We start from the raw sequence: 18,068 nt of genomic DNA on the forward strand, positions 1-18,068 counted from the left end.
AATACACCTGTCTGGGTGCAGTGTTAATTAAAGAAAGCTTTGTTGCTGCTGGATAAATTCTCGAGCTCCTGTTGCACTGTAAGTGCAGAGAGAAACCCTGAGTACGGCTGAGTGCTGCTTCTCCTCTTGACCAGAGTTTGAAGCTGTAATTAATCTGTGGTCCCCACTGGTTGCCCAGTTAAAGGGGCAACAAGATGTACGGCAGAAAATGTCTGTTTCACACAAAGTCCACACTTTTTCAAAATTGTGATGATTTCAAGGCCATAAACACTTAAACAATATCCCTCGTAATTCCATTCCTCTTGAATCGTCAGATGCATTTCACACACATTTGCACTCTTTGATGAAACAGTCTTTAACTGTGTCATAGCACTGTGCACACCTTGTGCATATGTAAAGTCAGACCGAGAAGCTGCACTGTCAGAGGGTCAGTACTGAGGGAGTGCCGCACTGTCAGAGGGTCAGTACTGAGGGAGTGCCGCACTGTCAGAGGGTCAGTACTGAGGGAGTGCCGCACTGTCAGAGGGTCAGTACTGAGGGAGTGCTGCACTGTCAGAGGGTCAGTACTGAGGGAGTGCTGCACTGTCAGAGGGTCAGTACTGAGGGAGTGCTGCACTGTCAGAGGGTCAGTACTGAGGGAGTGCCGCACTGTCAGAGGGTCAGTACTGAGGGAGTGCTGCACTGTCAGAGGGTCAGTACTGAGGGAGTGCCGCACTGTCAGAGGGTCAGTACTGAGGGAGTGCTGCACTGTCAGAGGGTCAGTACTGAGGGAGCGCCGCACTGTCAGAGGGTCAGTACTGAGGGAGTGCTGCACTGTCAGAGGGTCAGTACTGAGGGAGTGCCGCACTGTCAGAGGGTCAGTACTGAGGGAGTGCCGCACTGTCAGAGGGTCAGTACTGAGGGAGTGCTGCACTGTCAGAGGGTCAGTACTGAGGGAGCGCCGCGCTGTCAGAGGGTCAGTACTGAGGGAGTGCTGCACTGACAGAGGGTCAGTACTGAGGGAGTGCTGCACTGTCAGAGGGTCAGTACTGAGGGAGTGCTGCACTGTCAGAGGGTCAGTACTGAGGGAGTGCTGCACTGTCAGAGGGTCAGTACTGAGGGAGTGCTGCCCTGTCAGAGGGTCAGTACTGAGGGAGTGCCGCACTGTCAGGGTCAGTACTGAGGGAGTGCTGCACTGTCAGAGGGTCAGTACTGAGGGAGTGCTGCACTGTCAGAGGGTCAATACCGAGGGAGTGCTGCACTGTCAGAGGGACAGTACTGAGGGAGTGCCGCACTGTCAGAGGGTCAGTACTGAGGGAGTGCTGCACTGTCAGAGGGTCAGTACTGAGGGAATGCTGCACTGTCAGAGGGTCAGTACTGAGGGAGTGCCGCACTGTCAGAGGGTCAGTACTGAGGGAGTGCTGCACTGTCAGAGGGTCAGTACTGAGGCAGTGCCGCACTGTCAGAGGGTCAGTACTGAGGGAGTGCTGCACTGTCAGAGGGTCAGTACTGAGGGAGTGCCGCACTGTCAGGGTCAGTACTGAGGGAGTGCCGCACTGTCAGAGGGTCAGTACTGAGGGAGTGCTGCACTGTCAGAGGGTCAGTACTGAGGGAGTGCCGCACTGTCAGAGGGTCTTTACTGAGGGAGTGCTGCACTGTCAGAGGGTCAGTACTGAGGGAGTGCCGCACTGTCAGAGGGTCAGTACTGAGGGAGTGCTGCACTGTCAGAGGGTCAGTACTGAGGGAGTGCTGCACTGTCAGAGGGTCAGTACTGAGGCAGTGCCGCACTGTCAGAGGGTCAGTACTGAGGGAGTGCCGCACTGTCAGAGGGTCAGTACTGAGGGAGTGCTGTACTGTCAGAGTGTCAGTACCGAGGGAGTGCCGCACAGTCAGAGTGTCAGTACTGAGGGAGTGCTGCACTGTCAGAGGGTCAGTACTGAGGCAGCTGCACTGTGAGGGTCAGTACTGAGGGAGTGCTGCACTGTCAGAGGGTCAGTACTGAGGCAGTGCTACACTGTCAGAGGGTCAGGACTGAGGGAGTGCTGCACTGTCAGAGGGTCAGTACTGAGGGAGTGCCGCACTGTCAGAGGGCCAGTACTGAGGGAGTGCTGCACTGTCAGAGGGTCAGTGCTGAGGGAGTGCTGCACTGTCAGAGGGTCAGTACTAAGGGAGTGCCGCACTGTCAGAGGGTCAGTACTGAGGGAGTGCTGCACTGTCACAGGGTCAGTACTGAGGGAGTGCTGCACTGTCAGAGGGTCAGTGCTGAGGGAGTGCCGCACTGTCAGAGGGTCAGTACTGAAGGTGTGCCGCACTGTCAGAGGGTCAGTACTGAGGGAGTGCTGCACTGTTAGAGGGTCAGTACTGAGGGGATGCTGCACTGTCAGAGGGTCAGTACTGAGGGGGTGCTGCACTGTCAGAGGGTCAGTACTGAGGGAGTGCTGCACTGTCAGAGAGTCAGTACTGAGGGAGTGCCGCACTGTCAGAGGATCAGTACTGAGGGAGGGCTGCACTGTCAGAGGGTCAGTACTGAGGGAGTGCTGCACTGTCAGAGGGTCAGTACTGAGTGAGTGCTGCACTGTCAGAGGGTCAGTACTGAGGGAGTGCTGCACTGTCAGAGGCTCAGTACTGAGGGAGTGCCGCACTGTCAGAGGATCAGGACTGAGGGAGTGCTGCACTGTCAGAGGGTCAGTACTGAGGGAGTGCTGCACTGTCAGAGGGTCAGTACTGAAGGAGCGCTGCACTGTCAGAGGGTCAGTGCTGAGGGAGTGCCGCACTGTCAGAGGGTCAGTACTGAGGGAGTGCCGCACTGTCAGAGGGTCAGTACTGAGGGAGTGCCGCACTGTCAGAGGGTCAGTACTGAGGGAGCTGCACTGTCAGAGGGTCAGTACTGAGGGAGTGCTGCACTGTCAGAGGGTCAGTACTGAGGGAGTGCTGCACTGTCAGAGGGTCAGTACTGGGGGCCGTGCTGCACTGTCAGAGTAAAGGAATGTGCGAAAAGTGGCAGAGCGCTTTCTGCCCCAATACGAAAAGGTTTGCAACGATGAGCAGCCTCAAGTATAAGAACATAAGAACTAGGAGCAGGAGTAGGCCTCTGTTCCCTCGAGCCTGCTCCGCCATTCAATTAGATCATGGCTGATCTTTTGTGGACTCGGCTCCACTTTCCGGCCCGAACACAAGAACCCTTAATCCCTTTTTTCTTCAAAAAACTATCTATCTTTATCTTAAAAACATTTAATGAATGAGCCTCAACTGCTTCACTGGGCAAGGAATTCCATAGATTCACACCCCTTTAGGTGAAGAAGTTCCTCCTAAACTCAGTCCTAAATCTACTTCCCCTTATTTTGAGGCTATGCCCCCTAGTTCTGCTTTCACCCGCCAGTGGAAACAACCTGCCCGCATCTATCCTATCTATTCCCTTCATAATTTTAAATGTTTCTATAAGATCCCCCCTCATCCTTCTAAATTCCAATGAGTACAATCCCAGTCTACTCAACCTCTCCTCGTAATCCAACTCCTTCAGCTCTGGGATTAACCTAGTGAATCTCCTCTGCACACCCTCCAGTGCCAGTACGTCCTTTCTCAAGTAAGTAGGCCAAAACTGAACACAATACTCCAGGTGTGGCCTCACTAACACCTTATACAGTTGCAGCATAACCTCCCTAGTCTTAAACTCCATCCCTCTAGCAATGAAGGACAAAATTCCATTTGCCTTCTTAATCACCTGTTGCACCTGTAAAGCAACTTTCTGTGACTCATGCACTATCACACCCAGGTCTCTCTGCACAGCAGCATGCTTTAATATTTTATTGTTTAAATAATAATCCCGTTTGCTGTTATTCCTACCAAAATGGATAACCTCACATTTGTCAACATTGTATTCCATCTGCCAGACCCGAGCCCATTCACGTAACCTATCCAAATCCCTCTGCAGACTTCCAGTATCCTCTGCACTTTTCGCTTTACCACTCATCTTAGTGTCATCTGCAAACTTAGACACATTGCCCTTGGTCCCCAACTCCAAATCATCTATGTAGATTGTGAACAATTGTGGGCCCAACACGGATCCCTGAGGGACACCACTAGCTACTGATCTCCAACCAGAGAAGCACCCATTAATCCCCACCTTTGCTTTCTATTAATTAACCAATCCTCTATCCATGCTACTACTTTACCCTTAATACCATGCATCTTTATCTTATGCAGCAACCTTTTGTGTGGCACCTTGTCAAAAGCTTTCTGGAAATCCAGATATACCACATCCATTGGCTCCCCGTAAAATTCCACTAAATTAGTTAGGCACAACCTGCCCTTTATGAACCCATGCTGAGTCTGCCCAATGGGACAATTTCTATCCAGATGCCTCTCTATTTCTTCCTTGATGATAGATTCCAGCATCTTCCCTACTACCGACGTTAAGCGGTATGAGAGTTGTTCACCTTAGAGCAGAGGTTAATGGGAAATTTAATAGAGGTGTTCAAAAATAAGGTTAAACCTTTCCACCGGTTAGCGGGTCAGTCACCAGGGGACACAGATTGAAGAGAATTTGAAAATGTACCAGAGGGGAGACCAGGAGAAATTCACACAGAGCTGTTCTGTTGTGGAGTGGGGTGCCTGAAAGATGATGGAGGCAAATTCAATCAGGCCATTGGATAAATACTTGCTGGGGAAGGAACAGGAAAGTGGGATGAATTGGATAGTTCTTTCAACGACCAAGTAGAGGTGTGATTGGCCGAATGGCCACTTTCTGTGCTGTAACGTTCAACGATATAACAATTCTTCACAAAGTCTCAGCTCCTTAACTACACCAGGGCAGCGAAAAGGTAACTTTGCCAAGTAGCATGTGGAATAGTAACAGGTGTTAAAATTTACACAGTGGATACTATTGGCCCCGAAAGATGCAATGTGTTTGCACATCGAGAAAAATAGAAATACGCTTTAAAAAACAAACTTAACACAGCAGGTTTGTGTTTATTTTTCTCTGAATGTTGGTTTTACTGGTGGGAAATGAGGTCACCTCAGACCAAATAGGAAATAACCAGAGATGATCAAACGTGCGTTTTGTGAAGGCAGCTATCACCTCCAATCCATGTCAATGCACCGGCTCAAATACAACAAAGGCCTTTACAGAAAATGGACAATTTTCTGGTCCACGATTGAGTAAACTCACATCTCTGATAAAAAATATACTTTACAAATTAATTTGGTCACAGTAGGAAAATATCTGGCATGTTGAGGTTAAAATCTGGGGTCCTCAGTTCTGTGTGTCCTCGGCCCTCGCAGCCCTCGCACCTTCACTCAGCTGAAAAACTCAAATTGTCCAGTTGAGCTGCCAGATCCTGGGAACTGACTCCTACCTAATGAGGGAAAGAGGAGGGTAGAGAGGAGGGAGGAGCAGGGCAAGTGATGAGGGGAGGCGAAGAAGAAGGGAGATGGAAAAGGTGAGGAGAAAGCGAGGGAAGTGGGTTGGGGGGAGGGAGGGTAGGGAGAAGTATAGCGGAGGAAGAGGGATGGGGAGGGAGAGTGGAAGGGGTGTGGAGGGAGAGGGGTAAGGGATGGAGAGGGATAGAGGTGGGAGAGGGTGGGCAGGAGGGGGAGGAGGGTGAGTAGCGGGGGAGGGCGAGGGATGGAGGTGGGAGATGGGTAGGGATGGAGATGACAGGGTTAGGAAAGCGAGGGGTGAGGTGCAGAGAAGGTGAGAAGAGGAGGGAGAATGAGAGGGAGAGAAAGGTGGAGGATGAGGAACCATGGAGTAGAGGTGATGAAGAGGAGGGGAGTAGAGGAGGAAGAGGGGAGAGGACAGGATGGAGGGGGAAGAAGAGGAAAGAGACGAAGGAGAGAGGAGAGAGAGTGGAGGAGAAAGGAAAGAAAGCGATATAATTAAAAAATGAAGGCACATTTATTTTCTTAAAACATTCCAACCCTTTATAAAGATTCAAGGAGCTCAGGAGAACTGACAAATCTGGTCAGGTGGAAGGAAACGTCCTGTTTATACATCTGTGTCTATTTATCCATTTGAACGGGTCAGTAATGGGAAGGGGGTCTGACCTGAGCATGATGTTTTTATATACCAGACAGATCATTAGGGAACGTTGGGATAATCGTTATTAAGAACTCCCATCCTTATCTCTGAAATCATTAAATAGAACGACACATACGGCTGTGTCTTCTGTGTTTCTAATGGGTTTTATGATCATGGTTCTGGATGTACAGAATCAATTTGATTTACTGTCTTACTAAAGCAAATATTGGATTTTCCAATTGCTGCGGGAATGGGAAATCCAAGGCAATTTTCCACAATTATGACCTGTATCCTTCTTTCAAGATAAAAGAGAACTTCAGATTTGGAGCAATTGAGTGTTGTGGATTGGTCCCATCACCACACAAAAGGGAAATTTAGATAAGTAATCGAGATAATGAGATTAAAATTCGAAAACTGGAGAGTCTCGACTCATAGTCTTGGGATAAGAAATCAGCCATTGAGGATTGCGATGTGGAGAAATGTCTTCACAGAGAGTTGTGGATCTTCAGGCGTTAAGGGCGTTATCCTTCGGCCTCGCTGCGCCTGATAAGCAGCTCGCCACAGCGGCAGTGTGGCTAATAAATGTCTTGTGATGTAAATCCTGCCCATTGTGGGCGGGATCACTTTTTGGCAAACTTGTATATTAGAGCGGCCCTTGTGGGGGTCTCCCGGGGATCGGAGGCCCCATCTGCAGGGTGGTGCCTGGCACAGCTGGTGCCATCTGGGCACCGTGGCAGCAACATAGGCACTGGCCAAGGTGCGAAGCTGGAATTTTTTGCATGTGTGCGATGAGACTGGGGGTGCCCTATGTGGTGTTTGGGGGGTCGGTCCCATAGTGTGTTTGGGCTGGGGGGGGGGGGGGGCGGGGAGGGGTGGGGGGTGGGAGGGAGTCGGTTCAGGGCCTTGGAGGTCGGGGAGCCATTTAAAAATGGCATCCCGATCTCTCGCTACACTGGGGTGCTCAACCAGGAAGGTCTGTATCTCCTTCCTGGCAAAATCTCGAACCTGCATGTATCTGAACATTTCCCCCTGCTCCAGCTCATACTTCGCTCCCAGCTCCTTCAATCCTGCAAACCCACCCCTGAGAAACAAATCTTTTAGTGTCTTAATCCCCTTCTCTTCCCACTGCCAGCGTGGTTTTCTAAAGGGGAAATCGTGTTTAACTAATTTGCTGGAGTTTTTTGAGGAGGTAACAGAAAGGGTCAATGAGGGTAATACGGTTGGTGCGGTGTACTTGGTCTTTCAGAAGGCATTTGATAAAACACAACAGACTTGTGAGAAAGGAATAAACAGGACAGCAGCAATGTGGATACAACATTGGCTGAATAATGGGAAGCTGAGAGTAATGTTCAATGGATATTTTTTCAGGCTGGAGGAAGATTTGTAATGGTGTTCCTCAGGTTTCTATATCGGGGCCCTTGCTTTTCCTGATATTCATTACCTCGATATTGATGTGCTGGGGATAAATTTTAAAGTTTGCAGGTGACACAAAACTTGGACATATTGTAAACTGTGAAGTGGACAGTGTGGAACTTCAAAAGGACATAGACAAGTTGGTGGTGTGGACAGACAGGTGGCAGATGAAGTTAAATGCGGAGAAGTGTAGGTGATGCATTTTGGTTGGAAGAACAATATTAAATAAGGGATAAAATTCTAAAAGAGGTTCAGGAGCAGAGGGACCTGGGTATATATGTGTAAAGATCATTGATGGTGGCAGAATAAGTTGAGAGAGAGGTTAAGAAAGTACACAATAGAGTACAAGAGCGAGGAGGTTACGCTGAGTTAGACCTCAGCTGGAATATTGTGCACAGTCCTGGGCCACACTATAGGAAGGGGAGAAGCACGAATGAGAGGGCACAGATTTAAGTGATTTGCAAAAGAAGCAAATGTGATGTGAGAAAAAAAATTCACACAATGAGTGTTTGGGATCTGGAATGCACGGCCTGGAAGTCTGGTGGAGGCAGCTTCAATCGAGGCAACAGAGAGGGCATTAGATGGTTACTTGAATAGACGCAATGTTCAGGGGTATGGGGAAAAGGCAGGGGAATGGCAGTAAATCACAATGCTGATTTCGAGAGCTAGTACAGAAACGATGGGCTAAATGGCCTCCTTCTACACCGTAACAGTTCTGTGATCAGCATGCTTATTAAATGGTGGAATAAGCTCGCATGGCCCATTCCTATTTCTCATCTTAATCAATGAGCATAATGTCATCAGTTCATTTACTTCTCTGTCTGGAGAATCTTTTATTTCTATTGTACACAAGGAATGTTATGGGCAATCAGAGGCCAGTGAACACCCTGGGACTAATGCAGAGTAAAGTTCCAACAACATTCTCAGATTCAACTTCAGAAGAGACCAGTTACTGCGCCAGATTGGCATTGCTTGCTCATTCCCACAACAATCTCCTGTCTGGCAGCATTGGCAACATTTAAAACATTGGTTCTTGGTGATCACCAGTTTAGTTGCCCAATGTTGGTCATTTTTCGAAGGCATTAAGCACCAACCAAATGGGGTGAGATTGGGGCCACTGACGGACTGGAGAGAAGTGACAGGAACCTTTATTTCAGGGACAGTAGTGAAACTGTCAGACATTTTGCAATCTGGTAGCTTTATTGAATGGTTTTGGATGCTTGCACACACTATCTGACATCAGGGAATCACAGAATGGTACAGCACAGAGGAGATAATTCACTCCATTGTTACTGGGAGAGCGATTCAGTTCATCCTATTCCCCCATGTGATTTAATTTCACTAATCTAGCAAGGTAACAACCTCCCGACCATACTTCAATTCTGTAATGTAGACCCATAGATTATAGGAACAGGTTTGGACCATTTGCAACCAAGGGCGGAACAGATTTTTGCTGCATCAGTCTGGGACCAATGTGAAACCAGCACGCACAGCTGGGGTACACGTTGTGTCAGATTTCCCAATCCACCTTCTCATCATCTCCCTCACCTCCCTCATCCTCACCTACCCAGCTCCTCATCATCTCCCTCAACCTCACATACCCAGCTCCTCATCATCTCCCTCAACCTCATCATCACCTCCCTCAACCTCACCTACCAAAACTCCTCATCATCTCCCTCAACCTCATCATCACCTCCCTGAACCTCACCTACCCAGCTCCTCATCATCTCCCTCAACCTCATCATCACCTCCCTCAACCTCACCTACCCAACTCCTCATCATCTCCCTCAACCTCATCATCATCTCCCTCAACCTCACCTACCCAGCTCCTCATCATCTCCCTCAACCTCATCATCACCTCCCTCAACCTCACCTACCCAGCTCCTCATCATCTCCCTCAACCTCATCATCATCTCCCTCAACCTCACCTACCCAACTCCTCATCATCCCCCTCAACCTCATCATCATCCCCCTCAACCTCATCATCATCTCCCTCAACCTCACCTACCCAGCTCCTCATCATCTCCCTCAACCTCATCATCACCTCCCTCAACCTCACCTACCCAGCTCCTCATCATCTCCCTCAACCTCATCATCATCTCCCTCAACCTCACCTACCCAACTCCTCATCATCCCCCTCAACCTCATCATCATCCCCCTCAACCTCATCATCACCTCCCTCAACCTCACCTACCCAGCTCCTCATCATCTCCCTCAACCTCATCATCACCTCCCTCAACCTCACCTACCCAACTCCTCATCATCTCCCTCAACCTCATCATCATCTCCCTCAACCTCACCTACCCAACTCCTCATCATCTCCCTCAACCCCATCACCATCTCCCTCAACCTCACCTACCCAACTCCTCATCATCTCCCTCAACCTCATCATCACCTCCCTTAACCTAACCTACCCAACTCCTCATCATCTCCCTGAACCTCATCATCACCTCCCTCAACCTCACCTACCCAGCTCCTCATCATCTCCCTCAACCTCATCATCACCTCCCTCAACTTCACCTACCCAACTCCTCATCATCTCCCTCAACCTGATCATCACCTCCCTCAACCTCATCATCACCTCCCTCAACTTCACCTACTCAGCTCCTCATCACCTCCCTCAACCTCATCATCACCTCCCTCAACCTCATCATCATCTCACTCAACCTCACCTACCCAGCCCCTCATCATCTCCCTCAACCTCATCATCATCTCCCTCAACCTCATTAACATCTCCCTCAACCTCACCTACCCAGCTTCTCATCATCTCCCTCAACCTCATCATCATCTCCCTCAACCTCACCTACCCAACTCCTCATCATCTCCCTCATCATCACCTCCCTCAACCTCATTAACATCTCCCTCAACCTCACCTACCCCAGCTCCTCATCATCTCCCTCAACCTCATCATCATCTCCCTCAACCTCATCATCATCTCCCTCAACCTCATTAACATCTCCCTCAACCTCACCTACCCAGCTCCTCGTCATCTCCCTCAACCTCATCATCACCTCCCTCAATTTCACCTACCCAGCTCCTCATCATCTCCCTCAACCTCATCATCATCTCTCTCAACCTCACCTACCCCAGCTCCTCACCATCTCCCTCAACCTCATCATCATCTCCCACAACCTCACCTACCCAACTCCTCATCATCTCCCTCAACTTCATCATCACCTCTCTCAACCTCACCTACCCAGCTCATCATCACACCCTCAACCTCACCTACCCCAGCTCCTCATCATCTTCCTCAACCTCATCATCACCTCCCTCAACCTCATAATCATCTCCCTCACCCCCACCTACCCAACTCCTCATCATCTACCTCAACCTCACCTACCCAACACCTCATGTTGGGCAGTGGGAATGGGATGGGGAGTGGGAATGGGCTGGGGAGTGGGAATGGGATGGGGAGTGGGAATGGGATGGGCAGTGGGAATTGGATGGGGAGTGGGAATGTGATGGGGTGTGGGAATGGGATGGGGAGTGGGAATGGGCTGGGGAGTGGGAATGGGGTGGGGAGGGAGTGGGTTGAGGTACTGGAGAAGGGAAGGAATGTGTTGGGGAGTGGGAATGGGATGGGATGGGGTGTGGGAATGGGATGGGGAGTGGGAATGGGATGGGGAGTGGGAATGGGATGGGCAGTGGGAATGGGATGGGCAGTGGGAATTGGATTGGGAGTGGGAATGTGATGGGGTGTGGGAATGGGATGGGGAGTGGGAATGGGATGGGGAGTGGGAATGGGATGGGGAGTGGGAATGGAATGGGGAGGGAGTGGGTTGAGGTAGTGGAGAAGGGAAGGAATGGGTTGGGGAGTGGGAATGGGATGGGGAGTGGGAATGGGATGGGGTGTGGGAATGGGATGGGCAGTGGGAATGGGATGGGCAGTGGGAATGGGATGGGCAGTGGGAATGGGATGGGTAGGGAGTGGGTTGAGGTAGTGGAGAAGGGAAGGAATGGGTTGGGGAGTGGGAATGGGATGGGGAGTGGGAATCGGATGGGGAGTGGGAATGGGATGGGCAGTGGGAATGGGATGGGCAGTGGGAATGGGATGGGGAGGGAGTGGGTTGAGGTAGTGGAGAAGGGAAGGAATGGGTTGGGGAGTGGGAATGGGATGGGGAGTGGGAATGGGATGGGGTGTGGGAATGGGATGGGGTGTGGGAATGGGATGGGGAGTGGGAATGGGATGGGCAGTGGGAATTGGGTGGGGAGTGGGAATGTGATGGGGTGTGGGAATGGGATGGGGAGTGGGAATGGGATGGGCAGTGGGAATGGGATGGGCAGTGGGAATGGGATGGGGAGGGAGTGGGTTGAGGTAGTGGAGAAGGGAAGGAATGGGTTGGGGAGTGGGAATGGGATGGGGAGTGGGAATGGGATGGGGTGTGGGAATGGGATGGGGTGTGGGAATGGGATGGGGAGTGGGAATGGGATGGGCAGTGGGAATGGGATGGGGAGGGAGTGGGTTGAGGTAGTGGAGAAGGGAAGGAATGGGATGGGGAGTGGGAATGGGTTGGGGTGTGGGAATGGGATGGGCAGTGGGAATGGGTTGGGGAGTGGGAATGGGATGGGGAGTGGGAATGGGTTGGGGAGTGGGAATGGGATGGGGAGGGAGTGGGTTGAGGTAGTGGAGAAGGGAAGGAATGGGATGGGGAGTGGGAATGGGATGGGGAGTGGGAATGGGATGGGCAGTGGGAATGGGATGGGCAGTGGGAATGGGTTGGGGAGTGGGAATGGGATGGGGAGTGGGAATGGGTTGGGGAGTGGGAATGGGATGGGGAGTGGGAATGGGATGGGCAGTGGGAATGGGATGGGGAGTGGGAATGGGATGGGGAGTGGGGATGGGATGGGCAGTGGGAATGGGTTGGGGAGAGGACGATGTTTAGGGCCTATTTACAGGTAACCTGGAGGTCGGTGTTTTATTGATTTTGACATCCTCACTAACTTGGTATGATTGTAATTATTCCGAGCCAGTGACACATTGCCACTGTTTATATTCATGTATTAAACATAAGCCAGAGTTTGGATTTAAAAGGGGATGTTGTTTTAAAGTTGTGCTGTTAGTACTGCAAATCCTGTCAGCTGCTCCTACCTCCCTAAAGAGCGTTGTGGGCTCCATTACATTTCCAGTTCCACCTCCCCAGTTTCTCATCTCCTGTTTGCTACCAGTGCAGAGCACATGGGTTTGAAAAAGTTTTCAGTTAGAAATTGGGGTTGCGGGTAGCACAATGTCCCAAAGAAGAATTGAATTACCTTTGAGTGGATGATAGCTTTGCCTTTGATTTGGAGCTCAGGATCTGCGAGTTCTTCACCTTGAAGGTGAGAGCCCAAGTCTTCTTGTACTTCCTCATTCTCATCAGCTTCATCATCCCGGCTGCCACCATCACTCTCACTTCCTTCATCATCGCTGGTTAAACATGAGACAGTGTTGAAGTTCACTTGACATTCTCTTTTTGTTTCAATATTAATCGCACATTGGAATAAAACACCAGACACAAGTTCCCACACTGGAGAAACTGTTTATTGTCTCCAGGCGGTTTCCCTAAGGGTCAGCTTTTGGTTTCAATCTTTCACAGTAACTTCATTGCAGTGTTAATGTGAGCCGACCAAATAGGCTGCGAAATTGGGCAGAGAAATGGCAGATGGAATTTAACCCGGCCCAAATGCAAGGTGATGCATTTGGTAGATCCAATTGAAAACTAAAATGAAAATGAAAATCGCTTATTGTCACGAGTAGGCTTCGAATTAAGTTACTGTGAAAAGCCCCTAGTCGCCACATTCCGGCGCCTGTTCGGGGAGGCTGTTACGGGAATCGAACCGTGCTGCTGGCTTGCCTTAGTCTGCTTTCAAAGCCAGCGATTTAGCCCAGTGAGCAGATGGGAGCTATAAAATAAATGGCAGAACCATCAGGAGCACAGAGACATAGAGAGATCTGGGCGTTCAGGTCTACAGATCCTTAAAAGTGGCAGCACAGGTGGAAATGGTGGTGAAGGAAGTATATGACATGCTTGCCTTCATAGGGCGGGGTATCGAGTATAAATCTCGAAAATTATGTTGCAGTTATATAGAATGTTGGTTAGGCCACATTTGGAATACTGCGTCCAATTGTGGTCACCACACTACCAGAAGGACGTGGAGGCTTTGGAGAGAGTACAGGAAAGGTTCACCAGGATGTTGCCTGGTATGGAGGGTATTAGCTATGAGGAGAGATTGAATAAACCGGGATTGTTCTCCCGAGAGAGACGGAGGCTGAGGGGCGACCTGACAGAAGTTTATAAAATCATTAGGGGTATAGATAGGGTGAACAGTTGGAGGCTTTTTCCCAGGGCAGAAATGACAATTACAAGGGGGCACAGGTTCAAGGTTGGGGGGGGGGGGGGGGGGGTGGGGGGAGGTTCAATGGAGAAGTGCGGGGGAAGTTTTTTTACACAGAGGGTGGTGGTGGCCTGGAATGCACTGCCAAGTGAGGTGGTTGAGGCAGATACGTTAGCGACCTTTAAGGCTTATCTGGATAGGCACATGAACAGACGGGGTATGGAAGGATACAGGCGGTTGGTCTAGATAGGATGCGTGAATGGCGCAGGCTTGCAGGGCCGAAGGGCCTGTTCTTGTGCTGTATTGTTCTTTGTACTTGTGATAATAAAGATTAATATTATTATGTTCCAGATCTGAAGGTAAAATCTAAATTATGGATCACCACAGACTAATGAGTACAGATATAGAGAAGGGAATATCAGTATAGAGTGAGGGGTATTTACAATATCCATATAGAATGAGGGGTAGTTACAATATCCATATAGAATTAGGGGTTTTTACAATATCCATATAGAATGAGGGGTATTTACAATATCCATACAGAATGAGATGTATTTACGATATCCATAGAGAATGTGATGTATTTACAATATCCATATAGAATGAGATGTATTTACAATATCAGCATAGAATGAGGGGTATTTACAATGTCAGCATAGAATGAGGGGTATTTACAATATCAGTATAGAATGAGGGGTATTTACAATATCCATATAGAATGAGGGGTAGTTACAATATCCATATAGAATGAGGGGTATTTACAATATCCATAGAGAATGAGGTGTATTTACAATATCAGTATAGAATGCGGGGTATTTACATTATCAGAATAGAGTGAGGGGTATTTAAAATGTGAGTATAGAATGAGGGGTATTTACAATGTCAGTATAGAATGAGGGATATTTACAATGTCAGTATAGAATGCGGGGTATTTACATTATCAGAATAGAGTGAGGGGTATTTAAAATGTGAGTATAGAATGAGGGGTATTTACAATGTCAGTATAGAATGAGGGGTATTTACAATATCAGTATAGAATGAGATGTATTTACAATATCAGTATAGAATGAGGGGTATTTACAATGTCAGTATAGAATGAGGGGTATTTACAATGTCAGTATAGAATGAGGGATATTTACAATGTCAGTATAGAATGAGGGGTATTTACAATGTCAGTATAGAATGAGGGGTATTTACAATATCAGTATAGAATGAGGGGTATTTACAATGTCAGTATAGAATGAGGGATATTTACAATGTCAGTATAGAATGAGGGGTATTTACAATGTCAGTATAGAATGAGGGGTATTTACAATGTCAGTATAGAATGAGGGGTATTTACAATGTCAGTATAGAATGGGGGGTATTTACAATGTCAGTATAGAATGAGGGGTATTTACAATATCAGTATAGAATGAGGGGTATTTACAATATCAGTATAGAATGAGGGGTATTTACAATATCCATTGAGAATGAGATGTATTTACAATATCCATATAGAATGAGGGGTATTTACAATGTCAGTATAGAATTTTTTTTTTTTTTTTTGTTTTTATAAATTTAGATTACCCAATTATTTTTTCCAATTAAGGGGCAATTTAGCGTGTCCAATCCACCTACTCTGCACATTTTTGGGTTGTGGGGGCGAAACCCACGCAGACACGGGGAGAATGTGCAAACTCCACACGGACAGTGACCCAGAGCCGGGATCGAACCTGGGACCTCAGCGCCGTGAGGCGGTTGTGCTAACCACAAGGCCACCATGCTGCCCCCAATGTCAGTATAGAATGAGGGGTATTTACAATATCCATAGAGAATGAGATGTATTTGCAATATCCATATAGAACGAGGGGCATTTACAAAATCCATAGAGAATGAGATGTATTTGCAATATCCATATAGAATGAGGGGTATTTACAATATCAGTATAGAATGAGGGGTGTTTATAATGTCAGTATAGAATGAGGGGTATTTACAATGTCAGTATAGAATGAGGGGTATTTAAAATGTCAGTATAGAATGGGGGGTATTTACAATGTCAGTATAGAATGGGGGGTATTTACAATGTCAGTATAGAATGGGGGTATTTACAATGTCAGTATAGAATGAGGGGTATTTAAAATGTCAGTATAGAATGGGGGGTATTTACAATGTCAGTATAGAATGGGGGGTATTTACAATGTCAGTATAGAATGGGGGTATTTACAATGTCAGTATAGAATGAGGGGTATTTAAAATGTCAGTATAGAATGGGGGGTATTTACAATGTCAGTATAGAATGGGGGTATTTACAATGTCAGTATAGAATGAGGGGTATTTAAAATGTCAGTATAGAATGGGGGGTATTTACAATGTCAGTATAGAATGAGGGGTATTTACAATATCCATATAGAATGAGGAGTATTTACAATATCACTATAGAATGAGGGGTATTTACAATATCAGTATAGATTGAGGGGTATTTACAATATCAGTATAGAATGATGGGTATTTACAATATCCATATAAAATGAGGGGTATTTACAATGTCAGTATAGAGTGAGGGGTATTTACAATATCAGTATAGAGTGAGGGGTATTTACAATGTCAGTATAGAATGCGGAGTATTTACAATATCAGTATAGAGTGAGTGGTATTTACAATATCAGTATAGAATGAGGGGTATTTACAATATCAGTATAGAATGAGGGGTATTTACAGTATCAATATAGAATGAGGGGTATTTACAATGTCAGTATAGAATGAGGGGTATTTACAATATCAGTATAGAATGAGGGGTATTTACAATATCAGTATAGAATGAGGGGTATTTACAATGTCAGTATAGAATGCGGGGTATTTACAATATCAGTATAGAATGAGGGGTATTTACAGTATCAATATAGAATGAGGGGTATTTACAATGTCAGTATAGAATGAGGGGTATTTACAATATCAGTATAGAATGAGGGGTATTTACAGTATCAATATAGAATGAGGGGTATTTACAATATCAGTATAGAATGAGGGGTATTTACAATATCAGTATAGAATGAGGGGTATTTACAATGTCAGTATAGAATGAGGGGTATTTACAATATCAGTATAGAATGAGGGGTATTTACAATGTCAGTATAGAATGAGGGGTATTGACAATGTCAGTATAGAGTGAGGGGTATTTACAATATCAGTATGGAATGAGGGTTATTTACAATGTCAGTATAGAATGAGGGGTATTTACAATATCTGTATAGAATGAGGGGTATTGACAATGTCAGTATAGAGTGAGGGGTATTTACAATATCAGTATAGAATGGGGGTATTTACAATGTCAGTATAGAATGAGGGGTATTTACAATGTCAGTATAGAATGAGGGGTATTTACAATGTTAGTATAGAATGGGGGGTATTTACAATATCAGTATAGAATGAGGGGTATTTACAATGTTAGTATAGAATGGGGGGTATTTACAATATCAGTATAGAATGGGGGGTATTTACAATATCAGTATAGAATGGGGGTATTTACAATGTCAGTATAGAATGGGGGGTATTTACAATATCAGTATAGAATGGGGGGTATTTACAATGTCAGTATATAATGAGGGTATTTACAATGTCAGTATAGAATGAGGGGTATTTACAATGTCAGTATAGAATGAGGGGTATTTACAATGTCAGTATAGAATGGGGGGTATTTACAATATCAGTATAGAATGAGGGGTATTTACAATATCAGTATAGAATGAGGGGTATTTACAATGTCAGTATAGAATGGGGGGTATTTACAATGTCAGTATAGAATGAGGGGTATTTACAATGTCAGTATAGAATGAGGGGTATTTACAATGTTAGTATAGAATGGGGGGTATTTACAATATCAGTATAGAATGGGGGGTATTTACAATATCAGTATAGAATGGGGGTATTTACAATGTCAGTATAGAATGGGGGGTATTTACAATATCAGTATAGAATGGGGGGTATTTACAATGTCAGTATAGAATGAGGGGTATTTACAATGTCAGTATAGAATGAGGGGTATTTACAATATCAGTATAGAATGAGGGGTATTTACAATATCAGTATAGAATGAGGGGTATTTCCAAATCAGTATAGAATGAGGGGTATTTATAATATCAGTATAGAATGTGGGGTATTTACAATATCAGTATAGAATGAGGGGTATTTACAATATCAGTATAGAATGTGGGGTATTTACAATATCAGTATAGAGTGAGGTGTATTTACAATGTCAGTATAGAATAAGGGGTATTTACAATGTCAGTATAGAGTGAGGGGTATTTACAATGTCAGTATAGAATGAGGGGTATTTACAATGTCAGTATAGAATGAGGGGTATTTA

At 46.6% G+C, this 18,068-nt stretch overlaps 1 protein-coding gene across 3 annotated transcripts in view; it reads right to left on the reverse strand.

The window, feature by feature from the left end:
• Positions 1–4,927: 4,927 nt before the first annotated feature.
• LOC119953253 (ran GTPase-activating protein 1-like) overlaps positions 4,928–18,068 on the reverse strand; it is a 1,177,855-nt gene continuing 1,164,714 nt past the window's right edge. For all 3 annotated transcript variants that reach the window (XM_038777306.1, XM_038777307.1, XM_038777305.1), the window contains 2 exons: positions 12,662–12,815; positions 4,928–5,333 (listed from right to left, as the gene is read on the reverse strand). In XM_038777306.1, coding sequence (XP_038633234.1) covers positions 5,271–5,333; positions 12,662–12,815 — 217 coding nt within the window. In that variant the 3' untranslated portion in view covers positions 4,928–5,270. The remainder of the gene's footprint in view (positions 5,334–12,661; positions 12,816–18,068) is intronic.

The sequence above is a fragment of the Scyliorhinus canicula genome, chromosome 18 (genome assembly GCF_902713615.1).
Source record: "Scyliorhinus canicula chromosome 18, sScyCan1.1, whole genome shotgun sequence".
In the NCBI taxonomy this organism is placed as follows: domain Eukaryota; kingdom Metazoa; phylum Chordata; class Chondrichthyes; order Carcharhiniformes; family Scyliorhinidae; genus Scyliorhinus; species Scyliorhinus canicula.